The 20,984-nt window shown below is 37.5% G+C and overlaps 1 protein-coding gene across 3 annotated transcripts in view; it reads left to right on the top strand.

Moving 5' to 3' along the window:
* Positions 1–20,984, top strand: part of TENM1 (teneurin transmembrane protein 1) — a 777,022-nt gene that overhangs the window by 591,282 nt on the left and 164,756 nt on the right. For 2 of the 3 annotated variants that reach the window (XM_082376913.1, XM_082376911.1), the window contains 4 exons: positions 1,877–2,062; positions 3,637–3,660; positions 5,512–5,658; positions 16,679–16,895. In XM_082376913.1, the coding sequence (XP_082233039.1) occupies positions 1,877–2,062; positions 3,637–3,660; positions 5,512–5,658; positions 16,679–16,895 (574 nt within the window). The remainder of the gene's footprint in view (positions 1–1,876; positions 2,063–3,636; positions 3,661–5,511; positions 5,659–16,678; positions 16,896–20,984) is intronic. The other variant, XM_082376912.1, reaches the window with a different exon arrangement.

Here is a 20,984-nt window from a genome sequence, read left to right as displayed (position 1 = left end):
AAATCTGCTTTCTTGAGTGATCATTAACTTACAGGGGTCTCCTATACTTTTTTCTTTACTTATAATCCCCTAGTGGGATTAACTATTTAATCACCTACTTTGGCCCTTTACTCTGTCCCTATGATAACTACCCCCTTCTTGAAAAAGTGTCCTCTTGGCTTTACCTATACCACAATCTATTAGATTTCCTCCTATCACTCACTGCCCTCTCCTTCTCAGTCTCCTTTGATGGTTCCTCTTTTTCTACCTTATCTTTAAATCACGGAACACCTCAGGGCTCATTCCTTAGGGGATATCATCTGGTCTCAAACTTAAATGCTAAATACCACCTATATGCTAATGGTTGCCAATTTCATATCTCTAGCCCTGGCCTGTCAAATTCATATATCTTACTGCTTAATTGACATCTTCATTTGGCTATCTATACGTTATCTCAATGTTAATCTGTTTGATCTTCCATCTTATTCTTCCTTTATCCTTTTCCATTTTGTTAGTGGCAGCATTACCCACCCATTTGTTTAAGCCAAAACTTTTATTTTTCACTTTCCTTCATTTCCTGTATCCCCTCTTAAGGAATTCATATTGGTTCTACCTCCAAAATATATCTCAAACTGCCCAATGACCCTGTCAGGTGTAAATATTATTTCTTTCATTGTGTAGTTACACAAGCAGAGATTAAGAAAGCATGTTAGTAATTTGCCTAAGGATACGCAGCTTTTATGCAGAGGAATTCTTATTCCAAACCATTTACTCTTTCTATGATATCTTGACCCTCAAAGAATACTTGTGAATGAATTAGTGAGTATATTGATCCAGATAGTAATAAAATTCATAATCATGGCTTTATCAGAAGAATATTCTCACCTACTGAAAAATAACTCTGCTATCTATAGAGTAGAAACCTTTGTTACATATGAAGAGCTTTGTTACATGTAATATAGGGTAATACTTATATCATCATATGTCAATATCTATCAATATATAAAACCAGTTTCAGAATTTGAGACTATGAAAGATAGACAACTTGGCTTCCAGAACACCTTCTTTTTCATTCAAGGATATGTGGCCAATTGTACCCAAAACCTATTGCATTCTCTCGATAGGCTTTTATCTCCCTTCTGCTCCTCCAGCAAGGGAATTTGATGAAGAAACAAGCTAGCCAAACTTTTATTTTGGTTTTCTACTGTCATGATTTTATTAATATTCAGTGTTTCTCAAAAAAATGTCAAGGATACAGAAGAGAGAAACTGGGCAGAGCTAATAATACACCTTGATTATATTGGCTAAATATTGAATGGCATTTTGAGATAAGAAGACTGTGTGTTTTAATCAACCAAGAGTCACTTTAAATCCTTAAAATAAATGCAAATATTGTTAGTATGATCAGAGAAAGCAGTTGATTACTGTCACTGGCAGCTTTACCTCTTGTATATTATGAATTTTATTAGAAAGCTATCATCTTTCTGATTGTAAAACCCGAATGAAGTTAGGGCACTGTGTGTTTTCCCCAGTGATTTCCTTGTAGCATCACAAAATCCCTACAACATTATCTGTAATCTTAATGAATGTTTAGTGAAAACCGCTTGACATTTGTTTGGCACTGACTTCATTTCCAAGCCTTGAATGGTCTTATCATTTTGTGGACTGCTCAAAAGCAATATGATTTAGAGTTTATTTTATACATAGAGATATAACTACCTTTTTTAACAGAGTTCCTTGTACATTCACTCAAATGCTAGAGGGCTTTGTGACATTTTGTTTATATATTTTAAATACAGGTATAGACTGAGATTTTGGTAATTCTAATGTGTTTTTGAAAGAGTAGACTCTGGTTGTAATAAATTATGTAAATACATCTTCTTTGAATTCCCCACAGAGCTCTGTACCATGGAGTGTGGTAGCCATGGAGTCTGCTCAAGGGGAATTTGCCAATGCGAAGAAGGTTGGGTAGGACCAACATGTGAAGAACGCTCCTGTCATTCTCATTGTGCTGAGCATGGCCAATGCAAAGATGGAAAATGTGAGTGTAGCCCTGGATGGGAGGGCGACCACTGCACAATTGGTAAGTACCACCATACTTTGAACAAAGTAAATTGGATTAATTGAAGAAGTAAAGCAGTCTAGCAAGTCAATCACCAAGCTGTTTGTAGAATTTGAGGTGGGAAGAGGGAAGAAGTAGGAGGGCTGGCCATAAGTTTGAAAGTTTCCTTAACTGGGAGGTTTCCTGTTTTGTTGATAATATCTTACTTATTTCTGTGTCTTTTCCTTTCTCATTACTTCAGTATTCTTTATATTTTCTGCTTTCAAGTGCTTTGAGTTAGTCAAATGAAAGATGATACATTAGAATATAGTGTCATTAGTTAATAAGAAAAGTGCTTTTGTTGTAAAGGTAACATTCACTGGCCATTTTTCCTTTTGAAAAGTATAGGTTGTTTTGGTTGAAAGCACTTAGAGGCAATTTCATTAAATGGGACTACTTTATCAGGGGCCATTCAGTATCATTAAGGGCTGTCTTTAATGTGTATAAGGAAGACACTCCTGACCTGCCATCAATAGAACATCTGTGTTGAATTGTTTATTGGGTAGTATAGAGAGTTTGTACCAAGACATCCACCCTCTCTCATCCCTTGTCACCAATTTCACTAATTTTCAGGCTGCTTCCTGGGAGAACACCTATGGGTGTGAGAAAGTCTATGTAATAATTAATCTATCACGTGGTCTTCACACCATAAAAAACACTAATAATAATGAAAGTTTCATTTATAAAATACTTTTTTCTGAGAAAAATATCAAAGCCCTTGACACACACATGTATCTGCCACGAAGGTTCCCTGTATGTATACAGAGGGACAAATATGATTACCATTGTTCAGCTAAGGAAAGTGGGTCACAGAATGTTCCAGTGTCATTCTATGAGCACACAGAAAATTCATACAGTGCAAAAGCAAGCGTGGGCCTCTGGATACACAATTCATTGTTTATGGGCTTTTTTTCCCCTCTAGACTGTACTACAGCTTTCATTTTTAGGTGATTTTTGTTATAATGGTTGGAACCTGCCAAAGTAATGTATAATATATATAATATATATAACATATAATTTTAATAAACTGCATTACTACTCAACTACAGTCAGTCTTGTTCTGTGACTGTGGAAAATACTTAAGATTCATTAAATAGGTGGTGAGGGGTGAGATTCAGATGCAGCTTAAGTAATTACATTCCTGCACTAGAGTAAGTTTATTGCCTTCACATAGGAGGATTTAAATATTGTCATGATTACCAAAGGTGGTTACTCCAGAACTCCCTTCTAAAGATATTACTAATAAGAAGTTCAAACTAGCACTCTTTCATGAGTTATTACTGAAATGTAAAAATGCAGTTCTTATACTTCTAATGAAATATGACACTTTTTTAGGAAGCCTAATAGAGTTTCTTGCAGAAAAGCCATTAATATCTTTCCCACAGAAAATATTATTCACAAACTACACAGGCCAGTGTACCAACTTCTGAGCTGCAGGCATTTCAGAATTCACAGTTTGCTGTTCTCCCAGGCAACAGATGGTAAACCATTAGTACTTGTTGTATAGCTTTGGTCTCCCAGAAATTCATTCAATCACTGTTTTCCCCCCTTTTTAGCTCACTACTTAGATGCTGTCCGAGGTAAGCCCGTTCTCTCTAGTTTTATAACAGAAAAATATTTTAAACCGAAAATATGCATGTGGGAAAGGAAGTGTTGGTGGGGTTTGGGTGGTGTTTGTTGTTGTTTTTAATGTTGGCAGTCTTACTTAAGTGCAATATTGTCAGGTTCATGCTGTAATAGACTTAAAAGTAATTTGCTTTCCCAATACCAAAGATTCATTTTTTGCCATAGAGTTTAATAGACTGATAAGCAGTTTTAAGAATTATTTTTCTTTGTCTTGATGTCGCGGGGTGTGTGTGTGTGTGTGTGTCTGTTTATATGACAGAGAGGTAATTATTAAATGAACTAGGTTTAGGTAGACAGCTGAACTTTTTCTCTAACATAACAATATAGCTTTAAGTCCGTGTAGAGTATCCTTACAAGGGCAGAAGAATTATTCCCCTGTTAGTACCTCATCATCCATCCCCACCAGGGATCTGCATTCGATAGAGACTGCAAGGGTTTTTCTGTCAGATTTCCTGGTGCCTTTCATTACCTCAGCCTGAGAAGGTTGAAAATGTCCTACTCAAATTATCCCTAATTTCTCTTTATCCACTGTATGTGCATGAGAATGGAACTAGATAAATTTCTTTCTTAATCTTATACATGTGGGTGAGGAATATATATATAATCTTTTCATATTTTCTAACAGCCATCTGTCATTTTATTTTAAAGTCTTTTCTTCTTCTGGTCTGTTGAGAGTTGCTAGGAAAACCATTTGCAAGAAACACTGGATTACTTCTACAGATTTAAAAAAAAAATTCTTTTGCTTTTTATACTTCTGGAATTTTCTTTCAAAGACAGAAAATGGAAAGAATATTGATTGGACTCTCTCCTGTAAAATCCAGATCTGGTCCTGCGTTGCTACTGGGGAAATTTCCAGAAGCTATATGCCATTATTGCTCTCTCTGTTCATCTGCCCACTGAGCACTTGGGACATGCAGAGTTGCCCTTTGGAATAGCCTATTTCTGAACCACTGGTAGAAAGAGTAGGTCATCCCTGAGAAATTAAAAGTCTAAATAGAGACCATCGTTAGTGTCTGTGGTTAGGGTTATCAATGGATAGAAGTCATTTAAGCATTATAATTTCCTCTTGACTATATTTATCCAGTTATTCTCTAGAATTCTGAAAGTCTAAATTTGGTGTGCATTAATTCCATAAACATTTGTTGAGCACTTACTACAGGTATACTATTATACTAGTTTCTGAGAGAGATACCAGATAAGTAAAAAAATCAATCCTTAGCTTTCAGATCAATAATAATCTTGAAGAGAAAAGCTGAATAGATGTAAAGCAACTGCAGCACATTTCTAAGGCACCATGTGGGCAATTAATGGTATGGTCTGAACTGTATACCAACATACCTAAGTCCTGAAGCAACATCTCACAAGGGAAAAATCAGCCCAGAGTAGCAGTAGTTAGGAGAAGTATCTCTTCATAGAAACTGCTGTCTTTTCCCAACTTTTTGGCCATAACTAGATACAATATCATCCATCCAGTTTTGATTGAGATGAGGAGATACCTTTTTCGAAAAGAAACAGAAAACATGTCTTGTCCCCATCATAGTTTTTATCCTGTCTGAATCAGAGGTTGGGAATTGGGTTTAGCATTAATAATGTTTAATTGGCTCTCTAAGGAAAAGCACAGCAGAGTAAGGGATAACAAGTTCCCTGGGAAGGTGGTATAAGCATGCAAGCTCCTCTTCCATTTATTCAACACCTCATCTGAATGGAGCCCAGATGATTCGATTTTTCCCTCTAGGCAGATACATCATTGTTGGCCAATCCCATTCTGATGTCTCTGAATTTGTTACTCGCTGCTGTCTTTTCAGATGGCTGCCCGGGGCTCTGCTTTGGAAATGGGCGATGTACCCTGGATCAAAATGGTTGGCACTGTGTGTGTCAGGTGGGTTGGAGTGGGACAGGCTGCAATGTTGTCATGGAAATGCTTTGTGGAGATAACTTGGACAATGATGGAGGTGAGTCATTTATTAAATGTTCATGAAAGAAAGGAATAGCCCAGCCTCTAGCACAGTGATGACCAATCTGGCCAAGAGTGAAAATTAGGAATCCTCGGTATAAACAGTATAAAGTCATACTATTTTGTAAGTCTCAGTTTATTGAATATTTACAGTAACCAGGCAATACTCCAAACTCTTTCCATGTATTATATCTCATTTAATTCTCACAATAATGCTATCAGGTATAGGTACAATTTTCCCTGTTCACAAATGGGAAAACTAATGCTTGGAGTGGGGATGGTAAGTGACTTTTCCAGGATCACACAGCTAGAAAGTAACAGAACCAAGGTTCCAATTCAGGGCTATATGACTTCAGTTTCTGTTTTCTTAATTGTTACAACCATGCTGCCTCCCATATCTGTGGCATTTATTCTACTAAATTAAATCAACGTACTACTGTCTAAACTGTCAGATGCTAGTGTAGCTTGCACTACACACGTCGTGAGGTAGTTTTCTTTGTTCTTAGTTATTTAGAGCTCCCTCTTGTGTCTTTACCTTTTAGTACCACTTTACATCTTTCAAAGGACACGGCATCATGACAATTCACAGTAGAATATTTTACATTTAATTCAAGAGCTGCACATGTTTTAGAAAACCATATGTGGCTCCAAGGCCTCAGGGTAACCACTTCTGTTTTAATCAAGCAAACAAAGGCATCTAATACATTGTACAGTCAGGCCTCAAAACAGCCAAATCACCTCTGAATGAGCCTAAAACAACAAATCCTCACTTTCCTCTTACTTTCTACTCAAGAAAACATGAAATTGACAAAAATTTTTATTTCTAATTTCTGTATATTAACTTAAAATGAAGTACGTTGTTAAATTTGACTCCTCAAGGTTTCTATTTGTGCTTAGACAATTATATACCTTGTCATTTGAATCCAAATGGGGCTTAAAACAATAAGATAGCAGTCATTGTTTAAGCACCAAATTAGGTGTAAAAGTGTCTTCTTTTATTGTTCTGGCTAACAGTTTACCTTTAAAAGTTATAAGACCTTATGAATTTTAAGTAGAAGCAACTTTCTGATTAAGAGCACAGGGCTTTGAAGTTAGAATTTCTGGGGTCAAATATTAGCTCTGCTATGTACTTTCTGGCTGTAGGGTTTGGGAAAAGTTTCTTGCTATCTCTGTGCTTCAATTTCCTTACCTTCCAAATGGGGCTGATAATAATAATAACTGTCTAATAGGGTTGTTATAAGAATTAAACAAGATAATTCATGTGCACTACTTAAAGGATGATAAACTACACCAATCAACGCACATGTGCACACGTGCACACAAACACACACACACACACACACACACACACACACTAAATTTAGGATAACAGACCATTTTCTGAAGAGACTGTTTACTTCCTATCTAAATTGAAATTTTTGTTGGGGAGGCCAGAGTGAGATTTTCAATTAAATGGTACACTAATCAACCATTTACTTGACTTCTGTGGTCCGCCAAGACTCATTTTCTTTTTTTGTTTTTTTCAAGACTCATCTTCTACACCCATCATTCTCAGTTCATCATTTAAGTCCCAACTCAAGCCATATCTCCCATGATACCTCTGACATCCACCACCCCAATCTACCATGGTGTTTATCATATGCATCATACAATCAAGCACTAAATTATATCCTGTCTATATTGTTTCCTTGTTACGTGTTAAGTATGACCCAGAGTCCATAGTTTGATGCCCAGTATAATTACTAATAATATTAGCTCACTTGTATTCAGGGTTTACTATGTACAAGGCACTGTGCTGAGTCCTTTATGTGAATAACTTCACTTAATCCTCATGAGGTAGAAACTACTATTAACACTACTTTACAAATTAGGAAACTGAGGCACCGAGAAGTTAAATAAATTGCTCAAGATCATATAGAAAGTAAACGATAGAGCCAGGGTGTAAACCTAGGTGGTCTGCTTCATTCCAAAAAAGATTGGAGGCAGTAATGGAGATTTCTCAATTGATATATTGATTAAAATGTTATGCTCAGAAAATACATTAACAACCTATGCAAGTATAATTTCTTTCTTTCTGTATTTATTTGTTTTTGGCTGCGTTGGGTCTTTGTTGCTGCACACAGGCTTTCTCTAGTTGCGGTGAGCAGGGGCTACTCTTTGTTGCGGAGCACGGGCTCTAGGCACGCGGGCTTCAGTAGTTGTGGCTCGCGGGCTCTAGAGCACAGACTCAGTAGTTGTGGCGCACGGGCTTGGTTGCTCCTTGGCATGTGGGATCTTCCTGCACCGGGGCTCGAACCCGTGTCCCCTGCATTGGCAGGCGGATTCTTAACCACTGTACCACCAGGGAAGTCCCAAGTATAATTTCTGACTCAGGGTTGAGCTAAAATAAGTTTCCTGCTTAATAAAGTACAGCTTGATAAAAATAATTGAATAATTATCAAGCATTTTCTGTGGCCTCAAGGTCACCTCAGGGGAGCCAAAAATGTTTAAGGAATGGATCAATTAAATATTAATGAAATAATGGATTATCAGTTTTCAATATCTGTGGTATATATAGATACAAAAGGTATAGAAGATGTTGCTGAATGTGTATTGACCTATGAACATTCCTTTAAAACTGTGTATCTATGTGGGAATCAAAAATCAAAGACCCTGATGTGAGTTTAGTGTATTTTTATGATTGTCTCTTTAGGGAGTAGCAGGGGGAGGCTCCTAGAGATATTCAATTACCATTTTTTCCTTTGGTAGGATTAAGATGATACTGATGACAAATAAATGTTTAGTTCTACTTTGACATGGAAAGATGGATTAAATAACCTCTGAAGGCCTCATGACTAAGATTTTGGACAATAAATCCATTTTTATACTGTTTAAGTAACATCCCTAAGAATATATTAAATGCCCTTCATTTGGTGGTCTCAGCTTTCCAGCTATCCAGAATGGCTGGATTCATTTCCAGCCATCCAGAATGATTGTATATGCCTAATGATTAATATTTGCATACTTGTTTGTGCATGTATGTGTGTGAGTTTTAACTAAATCAGAAAGTGCCAATTGAACCTTTTGGGGGAAAAAAAAGTGGTCCTAATTTTTTAAATGTTAATTCTTAAGAAATCTTCCCAGTCAAAAAAAAAAAGAAAATCACTTTCAAGCAGTTGCTTCAAGCAGCTGCTTCCTGATTACTCCATATCATTGCTGATACTTAAAGAATGGCAGGATTTTTTTTTTTTTTTTGCATTCTAATCAGCTTTGAATACTCATTAGTATTACTGCTACTTCCTGAAGCTTTGACTTTAGTTACACTCTGATTCAATGCATTGTGACTCTTAGTAACTAATTGGGCTCATTGAATATGTGGGTGACATAGGTCTAGGAACTACCTAAGAGCTCCTTGAATAATAAAAACAGAACTAAGAACAAATAACCCTTGGGTTTTTTTCTTAACATACAAAAAAATTGAAAACTGTCTTTTACATTGTATATTTAAGAACTATTTACTATAGAAATCACAAATCTATCAAATGTCTTGACCTCATGTATCCCTTTAGTCAACAAGCACATACCATGGACACAACCTTGTGCTTGGAAGAGGAGACTTAACCTTATGGTGACCACATTTTCATGTGTTCATCATGTGTCCTGATTTAGGGTTTGAAAAATATAATCACCATACATTACATGCACATATAAATTGACATGAGAAAAAAAGTTTAGACATTATATTAACTGAATCAGAATAGCTAAAACAAAGAATAGTGAGAGCAAGCTAGAACTATCAGATGTTAAAATAATATTTTAAAACTATGATAATTAAAACAAAATGGTACTGATGTAAGCATAGACAGATCAGTACAACCGAATAAAAGCTCAGGAACACACCGCGGTACAAATATTTAGGATATTATAAAACCAGCATCAAAAATCAGTGGGGAAAAGAAACATTATGAAATAGGTGGTGCTGAGACAACTATTAAGGAAAAAAAAAAACTTAGATTTTCAATTCATACCATATTCCAAAAGAATAAAATAAATAAAAACACTCCAGCTGATTAATGAGTTGAAGGCAAAAGAAAACTCAAACACAATTAGAAGAAAATATAGGTGGTAGATCTCAAGATTGGAAGGGACTTCTTAAACATAAAAGCTAGGAAAGAAACCACAATAGGAAAAAAATTATAAGTTGGACTTCATAAAAGTTTCTAACTTCTTTGTATTCTTTGGCTAAGTTTATAGACCATCCGACATCTATTTGGAGATACCAAAACCTGCATTGTCTGATATGGTAGCCACTAGCCACATATGACTATTTAAATACAATTTAAATAACATTAAAAATTCCATTTCTCAGTTGCACTAGCCACATCTCAAGTGCTCAACAGTCACATGAGGCTAGCGACCGCTGTGTTGGTGCACATCTAGAGCATTCCTATCAATGGAGAAAGTACTATTGGATAGCGCTGATCCAAATGTTTGACTCAAAGATTTATTTACCTTTCAGCCAAACATTTCAGATTGGGCACCCAATTTTCCATTCATTCATTACTACTTTGTGCCGAGTATTGTGCTTGACACTGAGGAGAAAATGTCAAACAAGTTTCTGCCTTCATGGAGCTTATGGTTTAGGTATTAAACAAGAAACCACACAAATAACTATATATTTACAATTTTTTAGAGTGCTATAAAGTTTTTAGAGTGCTATAAACATGTATAGCAGGACCTAACCAAGTCTATGTGGCAAGGGAGGCCTCACATGAGTCAGGGGAAGAATGTTCCAGGCCAGGGAAACAGCATGTACAAATGCCCTGAGGTGGAAATATACTAGACTCTTCTAGAAAGTGAAAGGTAAGTCATTGTGGCTGGAATACAATGAGTCAGGGAGAGATTGGTGGGAGATGAGAATATAAAGGTAGGCACTGGCCAGATTATACAGAACATTGTAAATTTTTAAAGATCTTCAGCTATCAAAGATTACATTTTAGTCCCTCAAGTCATAGAGGAAGGAAGGTGACTTCTGATACTGTGGAACGATTGTCACGGAGGTTAAAAAGATGTACAATAAGAGTGTTTAATCGAAACAGTCTTTTTCCCCCTGATCTTTTAAGTATTTGTCACATGTTTGTCCAAGCTTCTCTGATATAAACTCTTCCGGTGGTCTATATTCATATTCATTGGTAAAATCAATAAGTTAATTGCCTAAAAGAGAATGATCTTCCAGGAATCACTCTTCATAACAAGTCACCATTCATTAAGAACAATAGCTATTTGCAAGCCTGTTTTATGATGCAGTGTTTCTAGATCTAGAAATCAGCACCATGGGTGAATTATGAACACATATAAGCTCATGGATCAATAAGCCTCATGTTTTGAATGTCACCAGCATGCTGCAGGGTTTAATAAATAGGAAAATGAAATAGAAGGAGCAATGAATTGGTAACATTTGCTCTGTTTAAGGGCCCCTCTCCGCATTTACTTTTAAGATTTGGCTGGGAAAAAAGACCTGGCAACAGAAAGCATATTCCTAATTATTCTCTTCTGACCATACCCCCCTCATTTCCAAGGAAGCCATTTATTAGAAGATCATCACTTAGTTATGAGAGCCTAAACTGCCAAGTGATTCCAGATATGAGTGGAAGTTGGAACATCTAAACTCTATAACTCAGTTAACCCCTCTATAACTGGATCTGTCACATTATTTATCGACTAAAACTAGTAATACTTGACATCTTCCTACTTTGTAGTGGTGAAAATGAATGAAAATGTTTGAAATACAGTAATATAAAGTGTGTGATAAAGGTGTGGTATCAATGAAGAATCTATTTGTAACTTAACATATTTTGATGCATTAATTGAACATTTATTAATCTCTAGGTGTATTTATAAATGTCCTAAAAATAGGACTTTTAGGATATCCATTTATTCATTCAATAAATATTTATTGAAAGCTTACTTGGGGTCAGGCACTATTCTAGTCATTGAGGAAATAGCAATGAATAAAAAAGACTAAATCCGTGTTCCATGGATCTTATATTCTAGTTTTGAGAGGCAGACAATAAACTAAAAAAATTTTTATATAGTCTGATAGAAGATGGTAAGTGTTATGGAGAAATTTTTTTTAAAGCAGGTTAAAAAAGGATAGGGAGTGTGCGACAGAGGTGGCATTTTAAATAATGTGGTCAGAGAAAGCCTTACTGAGAAGGTGGCATTTGAGTAAAGACTTAAAGGAGGTGAGGGGTGAGCCATATTGACATTGGAGAAAAGAAGATTCCAGGCATAGGGACAGTGGGGAAGGGGGTTGTGGGATACGGTAATGGGAGGTAAGGTCAGAGAGGTAAGAGAGAGATGGTAAAGAACCAGACTGTGAGGAAGTAGGTCTTTGTCAGGACACAGGCTTTTATTCTGAGCAATTTGGGAAGCCATTGATGGCAGGTGGGAAGGACATGAACATTAGTGGCATATAAACAATTTACTTTCCTGATGCAGAAAAAGTAAATGTATAGGTTATAGCAATAACAATGATTTGGGCAGTTCCAGTACTAAGTGCACTTGAACTTCTCCCACTTTCTTTTTACCAATACAGCAAAATACTAGGGTGAAAGTCAGCCTGAATAAATGAAAAAAGATGAATTAGAGACTATTTCCAAAGGAAATACAGTCATATTACCTTCAATGCATATAATGGCAACAACTAAGCTACCAGGAGTGCCTAGTAGAGGGCCTGCTTTAGTAAAAATTTATGAATGATTTGTAATGAGTCCATTGTTTGTAGGTTTCTAAAATGCCCGAGAAGATTTTGTTCAGCTGAATCACTGGAATGATCAGCCCTTCAATTTCTTTTTCACTATTAATTTGCTTGGTAGATGCTCTATTCTATCGATGCTGAAAAGGTTAAGCTTCAGTCCAGCCCCTGTCCAAATGATAACAAATTCTGAATTTGTGAAATTCAATGAATAAAGATTTACTGTAGCATTAGTGTCTGTTTAGAGCCACATAGATTCCTGCCTATCTGACCACCTAACCAAGCAGAGTTCACAAAATGAACACATTCTAACGAACTGAATATGCTACAGAAAAGTTAACTGCCCTCTGGCCAGTGATAAGGCAACTTAAACAGAAGTGAGTCTGAACATTTTAAGCTGCCACTGCAGACCATTGGCATCTACCCCTAGGACTCTATCCCTAGACTCCTTGTAGTCTGTACAGTCTATAATTTGGTTAATGGCAAGAGCTAACATTTATCGAGAGTGCTAGCTACTAAACACTAAGCACTATGCTGATATGATTATGATAGCATGTGATCCTTACAACAATTCTACTCATCCCATCTAGTAGATGAGGAAACTGAGAATCCAGGAGTTGCACTGATTTGTCCAGGATCGTGTACATTGTAAGTGGCAAAGTCAAGATTAGAATCAAAGTCGTCTGATTCTTTCACCTTAACCACTTCATGTGTTCTAAATACTACATTGGTCAGGCACTTGGAGGTCTTACAGCCTAGGTCAGTAGTACTAGTCATACACCTTGGATGGTGATGTCGGACGTGTGATTTGTAGTCAGAGCACTGGGTGTTAATATGACTCCCATATTTCTTCCAACCACATTCAGCTTCCCTTCCTTTATTTGTAAAATGGAGATGAGAATGTCTACCTAACAGGGTTGTCACAAGGATTTAGTTAAAATACTACATGCGGAAGTACCTAGTGCCATACCTGACAAATATTAACTAATCTATACATGTTGCCAAATCCTTTTGGATAGCCTGCCATGGAACTAGCTGTCCATTTTTATCAAGGCGATAATATGGGTGCTGTCCCTAAGAGGATATATATTTGTAAATTCATTTTAAGGATTAGGAAAACGTGGGTTTTCCCTATATCGTTCATATTCCCTTGTCCAATCCTGCTTTCAACCAAGGGGATACATCTAGTAGGTAAAAGTTTAATAATGAATGACTTGATCATGTACAGAAGAAACCAGTGTCCTTGACCTTCATCAACCCCAACTGAGCCAGCTGGCATAGTCCCTAACTGGCTGTCAAAACTAGGATCAGTGAATGCCCTGTTTAGTCCTTCAAGACAATTTAACCTCCCTTTTATTTTGCTAGCTTTTATTTTTATTCCTTGAAAGGGAACAGGCCCTAAAAGTAAAATAAGCTAACATTTGATATGTCCATATCTGACACCTTGAGCCTGGCTGTCAAGGGTGCCACAGCTTCCAATTCAGGGCGATAAAAGAACCATTAACAGCCAAAAAAAAAAAAAAAGAAAAAGAAAAAAAGAAACCCACACAAGCAGTGTGATATCATTTGCACTTCTTTGTAACAGTCTAGACATACTGTATGGAGTGTTATCCAATGTGATAATTGGTAAGTAGATCTTTGCCCATGTACTGGGCTTACCTATGAATTATAATTCAGGGGTTGCATACCATTATTGGTCTGCTTGCCTGCAGCCTTTCTAGATTCAACAGAAGTCTTGCTGTTCTCAGAAAACAGAGGTCTTAGAGGGTCAGCCCTGTATAATAGGCAATTAGTGAATATGAAACATTAACTTGGAATTTATAGCACATAACTAGATGAGAATGTGAGTCCCAATTTTGAATTGGCTCTGTGTTTAGTTTTAGAATCCAGTTTTGAAGATCGTTTGGGCATTACTATTTATTTAAAATCTATTTCTTTTCAAAAATAAGTTAGAATTGTGTGGTTGACAGGTCGAAACCTGTGAATGCCCAATCTGATTATTACTACTGCATTTGCTGCCAATTGAAAGATAAAGGTGACTGCCCATCTGAAAAGCAGTTTTTCATTGTTTAGTATATTGTGCATCAATTCCAGACATCAGAAAACTGTTTTAATCAGATTGATATTTTTGCCAGCTTTCCAGCGCATCCAGATGTTTAATTGGCATAGTAAAGAGATAATGTGCTAATAGGAGGCTGAGAACAATGTATTGGAGAGAGAGGTGATAGTGGCATCTAAAATCTGTAGAAAATCTGTTAATATAATTTGCTGAATGAGGGGAGAAAGGGGAGCAGAAGGGAACTTCTTAGTGAAACTAATCCACACAAAAGTTATTCATCAGTGAAAAAGAAATATGTATACAGAGAAGTAAAAATCAGGGGCAAAAATACACTGAACAAACAGGGTAGGCCAGAAAGCAGCAAACTGCATTTTAAATCAAAGTAGTGTCTATGGTACAGGGAATTTGAAAGGACCTCATGTGGGGAAGAATATTTCCAGGGTGCCCTAGGGCTACCGTTCCAAACGCCTGCTCTCTTGGTGTTCCTGACTTTCATTGCCCCCAGCTGTGGTACTTCCCCCTCCAGCTCAACAGGGGCAGCCATGTAAAGGAGAGAGAGCGAGCAAAAGAGCTGCATGAAACCGGTGCCAGTAACTTTCATCATCAGCCTTAAGGAGCAGGTGATCCATCTGAACCTCCCTATTCCACTGCAAGCCAAGAAGATGAGCATCTTTATATTTCCCCTTGTTAAACAATTAGAGCTCCTGGTCTGCTTTAAGGACCATGGAAGTGCTTTAATTTTTTTTGCTTATTGGGTGCGGAATGAAGTGTCCATATGCTCAAATAATCACTCCAACCCCTTCTCTTTGCACGTAATTCTTATAACACTTATTGCAGGTTTAAGAGTCAGCTGTTTTATGCACCTATTCCTCCTACTAAGTTCTGAGCTCCTAAAAACAGGGAAGGGGTTCTTTTTACCTCTTTCCTTCCCCAAGCACCTGACACAGTGTTGTGCACCTACAGTCAGCCCTTCGTATCCTCAGGTTCTGCATCCTTGGATCCAACCAACCACGGATGAAAAATATTTGGAAAAAAAAGAATTCCAGAAAGTTCCTAAAAGCAAAATTTTAATTTAGCGCATGCCTCATAACTATTTACATAGCATTTACATTGTATTTACAACTATGTACATGGTATTTACATTGTATTAGGTACTATAAGTAATCTAGAGATGATTTAAAGTATACGGGAGGATATGCATAGGTTATGTGCAAATACTGTGCCATTTTATATAAGGGACTTGAGCATCTTCAGATTTGGGTATCCGCGGGGGTCCTGGGACCAATCACCCTCGGATACCGAGGGACAACTATATCAGGTTCTCAACAGTCTCCCCTCCTCCTGTAACCCCTGTGTCCCACATCATTCCTCTACCAAAGAATGAAGCTTTTATGTGATTTATTTGTTGGAACAACCATGGATTCAGGAGTCTGGGGTAAATGGTGAAGGCCTAGGAAATGAAAGAGAGCCATTCATCACTATATACTGAAAATTTCTTAGTATTTGCTTCAAATAACTGCAGTTAGGAACAAGTAAGCTCTAGTCACTTCTACAGATTCCTAAAAAAGTGGTTCTGAAAATTTAGTATGCTTCAGAATCACTCAGATTAAATATGGCATAATCCTGGACTCTGAAGAAATTCTGCTTCGATAGGCGGGACTCAAGAATATACAAATTTTATAAACTCCCCAGGTAATTGACTACACGTTTGAAAATCACTGCCCTGCTTTAGACACTTTGTCACCATCAGAATACCAGCTTCTATTGTGGGAATTAGGAATAGACAAGTATATTGGGAGAATTTTTTAAAAATACAAATTCAGGTTGGCAAGCATTTGTTAATTATGTGTTCATAAATGTACATGATGTGAGAAATTCAAAAAAATTATAAGAAATAGTTGCAATCCCGGAGGAATGGTCTTGCTGAGGAAGAAAGAAACTTCAAAAGAGTGATAACTAACAGAATACTCTCTTCAAATGCTAAACAATGTAGTACTGCTGGAGGATTCAGGAAAGATTTATGAACAAAATAGTTTGAATTTCACTGATGTGCCATGTAAATTCAGAGTGGGTGGTAATTCATGAGAGACATGTGAATTTAATAGATTCTAAACTCAAAATGTGGACCGTTACCTTTGGCTATATTCTAGATATTTCTCCATTCGTGCATGTTATTAACTATGTTGTTTCTCTTGACACTAAATTTCAAAAATTTCTTTTCAGATGGTTTGACTGACTGTGTGGACCCCGATTGTTGTCAACAAAGCAACTGTTATGTAAGTCCTCTCTGCCAAGGCTCACCAGATCCTCTTGACCTCATTCAGCAAAGCCAACCGCTCTTCTCTCAGCACACTTCAAGACTCTTCTATGATCGAATCAAATTCCTCATTGGCAAGGACAGTACTCATGTCATTCCTCCAGAGATCTCATTTGACAGCAGGTATATATGTATTTATTTTATTCCTTAATGAACAGTGGTCATGTTTTTCCTTAACCGTGAAAGGAAGATACACACACACAAACACACACACACACACACACACACACACACACACACACAACACATGATGTGTATTATTCGTAGTAAAGTATAAATGGGGCTTTTAATGACAAAAACAGAAGTATAATTTACAAATTTATTGTTCAGCTTCTGGATTGATCCCTTGAAAAATTCTTGAATTTCAAAAGCCAAATTTTAAGTTTTATTCCATGGTGTAAAATGTTTCCATATGAAAGAGTTGGGTGAGTCTGATGTCCCAATGTGAAATGCAAGACTTGTGAAAATCTGTCTTCTAGGGAAGCTCAAATGCGTGAATTGTCACTAAAGACCTGAGACCGAACTCCAACCCATTAGATGAAGAAATTTTAAAACACTAACTTACTTGTTTGAAGTGTAATAACATGAGTTTGCTCATTGTTCTTCTCAGCTGCATCTTCAGCAATGATTTATTTTAGTCATTAGCACTAGGTATAAGTAAGTCACTGAAGTCAACATTTCTGATCTCTTAAAAATGTTCATGCCTTGTTCATGCCACAATTCAACATGTTTAAATATTGTTATTAAACTATAAGGATGTTTATCTCTCAGAATAGAAAGTCCAGCAGTTGGGGGGTTTGGGGGTTGGCTGACCTAAGGGTTCAGTAACATCATCTAGGCCCCAGGTCCTTTCCATTTCTCTATTCTACCATCTTCAGCATAAGCTTCATTCTTAGGTTGGTAGGAAGATGGCTGTGGCAGCTGCAGGTTCACTTCAGACACAACAAGGACCAAAGGAAAAAAGAGAAAAATATTCCCCCAAGCATGGAATATAAACTCTTCCCTTCACTCTGTTTCTCATATTTCACTAGCTTCTAGACTATTACAAACAGAAATTAAAAAAAAAAAAAAACTTGGGAAATATTTGTCCAGGAGCTCCTGTTTACATCCCACCCACTCAGTTGCATCCTGGTGGGTGTTATCAGGCCCCAAGGAAAACTCGGTCAAGAGTTTATATTGATATGAGTGATAATCTAAGAAAATTACAACTCAATCTTGACCTATACACACTAGGAAAGGGGAAAAAAATGATGTGCGTGGAAATTTAAAACACTCAGCATCCTTCTCACAGACTGTACACTAGAACTGTTATTGAAACTTAAAACTTTCTCATTATGTTTATTACGTGCAGTTCTAACCTTTTAAATCTTTGACAGAACCCCAAACCAACTGCCAGTGCATCACAAGAAAGGCCTTTTCTGCCAGGGGATCTAGTCAAAGTTTGGCTTCTCCCAAGAGACTCAGTCATCCCCATTTTGAAGTATTTCCCCCAGCTCAATAACAACTCTGGGGTAATTTCAAATGGCTGTAGTCAAAGTAATTCTTGAGATAGTGAAGACTTACTTATTGCACACCAGAGGAACAAAGGAAACAAAAAGCATTCTTCATGCTTAAGGAAAAGTCAGTCCAAAAGAAAAAAAAGAAGAGGTAAATGAAATAACCACCGCCATGACACGGAGATATGTATTAAATGACTCACTGAACTCAAGTAAAGGGAGAAAGTCAGGACCTGAGAGGGACAGGAACCAAGTCATTGTGATCCAGAGGAGGGCGTTTGAGCAATAAACTCAGAAAAGTGAAGAGAAAGTCCAGCCCCTGCGGTTCAGCTTCAGGCTTCAGCAGCGTTGCCAGCCACTCACAGAGTGAACAAGCCTATTACTTGTGGTACTTAATGCCCTTCTCCTCCTCCTGGTTTGATTGAGTTTTCCTCATTCTTTTGTAAAAGGCTCCAAGTTATCATTTGGCTCTGTAAGTCACATTTGAATTCAGAACGACGGGCTCCTTCATCCAGTGGTCTCCGCTCTGACACACATGTCTAATCTGTCAGAAAAGGTGCAGGCCTTTTCCAAGGGAAACAGTTGAGGACAAGCAATGTAACTATATTTCCTTTAAAAAATCAACGCATGCAGTGTTATTCGGGTTATCTCTGGACAAAATAAATCCAACTCTGATCACGTAGAGTATAAGTAATAATAGGTACAAGCTCTTACATCTCCATAGTACTTTTTAGTTTGTGCAGCTCTCAAACATACATTATTTCATCTTATCCTCACAGTATCCCTGTGAAGTAGGTATTGTCTTGGTGCATTTTATATATGAGGAAATTGAGCTTCAGAGAGATTAAATAACTTGCCCAACATCACACAGCCAGCAAGTTTGTATTGTAGCAACTCTTGTAATCTTTCTGTTATACCACTGCTGCCCCATTTCAACTTGTCCTTAAATGAGCCTAGTGACTCAGATCTCATTTATACTGGATGAATGACATCTGGGTTAACACAAGAAACTTAGAAACCAAGTGATATTGTAAAATCCAGCTCATTTTAACACATTTCAGTGACATTATTTACAAACTCCGAGTCAATGGTAATGAGCTTCTTGGTAGAAGAACACTTTTGAACAACTGGTAAAACAGGCCTTTTGCTACGTGTAAATTGTTATTAAGCACTTGTTATGTGTCAGGTCTCTTACTAAGTTTTTACATGTGTTATCTCATTTAATCCTTACAAAAACCCGATATGGTAGGCACCATTATGATCCCCACTTTTCAGGTGAGAAAACAAGAACTGAGATTTCAAGTGAGTCACTTGCCCAAGGTCACAACCAGTGAGTGTCAGAGCCAGGATTTGAAACCAAGCAGATTCATACTGAGAGCCTGACCTCTAAACCACTGTGCTGAGCCACTTTGGCTACTTAGAAAGCTCTGCTGAAGACTTATGACCCTTATCCATCTCTGACTGTGGGGTTGCTCTCCTCAGACAGATCTAGAACACTTAGGTACTATAATCAGGGGAACCATTCTCCTCTTTGGCCTTTGCCACATAACTGAGTGATAGCTGAGTAGGTGGATGAAGAAGGCATTGCCAAGGGGCTCGTTTGCCTACTGGCAAATTGTGACCTGCACGGACGACTTGCTGCTGAGTGTTGCCACCATCAGAGGCCTTTGAGCTAAAGATGGTGGCATATAGGTGACTAACTGTTGCAAGGACAGATAAAGGTTAAATAACTGTGCATCCTTGTGCATCCAAGTGAGACTAGCCTTTCTTGTTCTGAGTTTGCTGCACTGGCATGTGAGAGCACATGGAACGTAGACCTCCTGTGCCTCTGATGGTGTAATGTCACTGGGAACATGCCACTTGCCCACAGTAGAGTCTCCAGCAAGCCCAAGTCAGTTACCATTTTTTCCTTAAATACATTTTACCCTGTAGCCTGAGTTTCTTGTTTTCAGTCGACTCCAAACATGACTACAAAGTAAACCACATATTCTACGTGCCCGGTATGACTTATTACTTTTTAATAATGTAAATAGGTGAACAGAAGCATTATTGATCTTCAGTGTCTAAGCATTTAATCACTATTAATAATGTAAAAGGTTTTTATAAATATGTAAAAACAAGAGTACATTAAACTAAACGACAGCAGTAATTTGCAAAGCCAGACATTTCACTCATCATCACTAATGGAGAAGTGCATTTAAAAAACAAAATCCTACCAGGGTTAGTGCAACCGCTGACAGCAAGGTCTGGCCAAACTCATTTGTCTGTTTTGTAGCCACGAGAGGCTGATGCCCACATCAATCCATGTCAAGTGTCTACATCAGGCATTGCTTAATATCAGCCCACAGATGTATTTTGTTTGGCCCAACATTTAGAAACGAAGAGATCTAACATAAAAATTGGAATGTCTTCCTTCTCTAGAAAATTGACAAAGTTTGACATCTCTGGTAGAGGCCATCTAGAGCTGAGGGCCAGTTACCCCTCTGGAATGACTATGACATGCCTCTCTAGCTCACCATTCACTGTTTCCCCTGCACCTGACTCACTTCCCTCACTTTTAAGGTCCTGCCTGGCCCTGCTGGCCTTTGAGTTCGTAACCTCTGGACTACACAGCTTCTATAGCTTTTCATGGAAAGGCCACAAGTGTTCGTTTTTTTCTTTCTGATCTGTTTCCCTGAGAGTCTTTAAAAATCCAATCTTAACTCTTTACTTAATT

Source organism: Balaenoptera borealis, assembly GCF_965194805.1.
Source record: "Balaenoptera borealis genome assembly, chromosome: X".
Lineage (NCBI taxonomy): Eukaryota > Metazoa > Chordata > Mammalia > Artiodactyla > Balaenopteridae > Balaenoptera > Balaenoptera borealis.
This window is presented reverse-complemented; position numbering and strand designations above follow the sequence as displayed.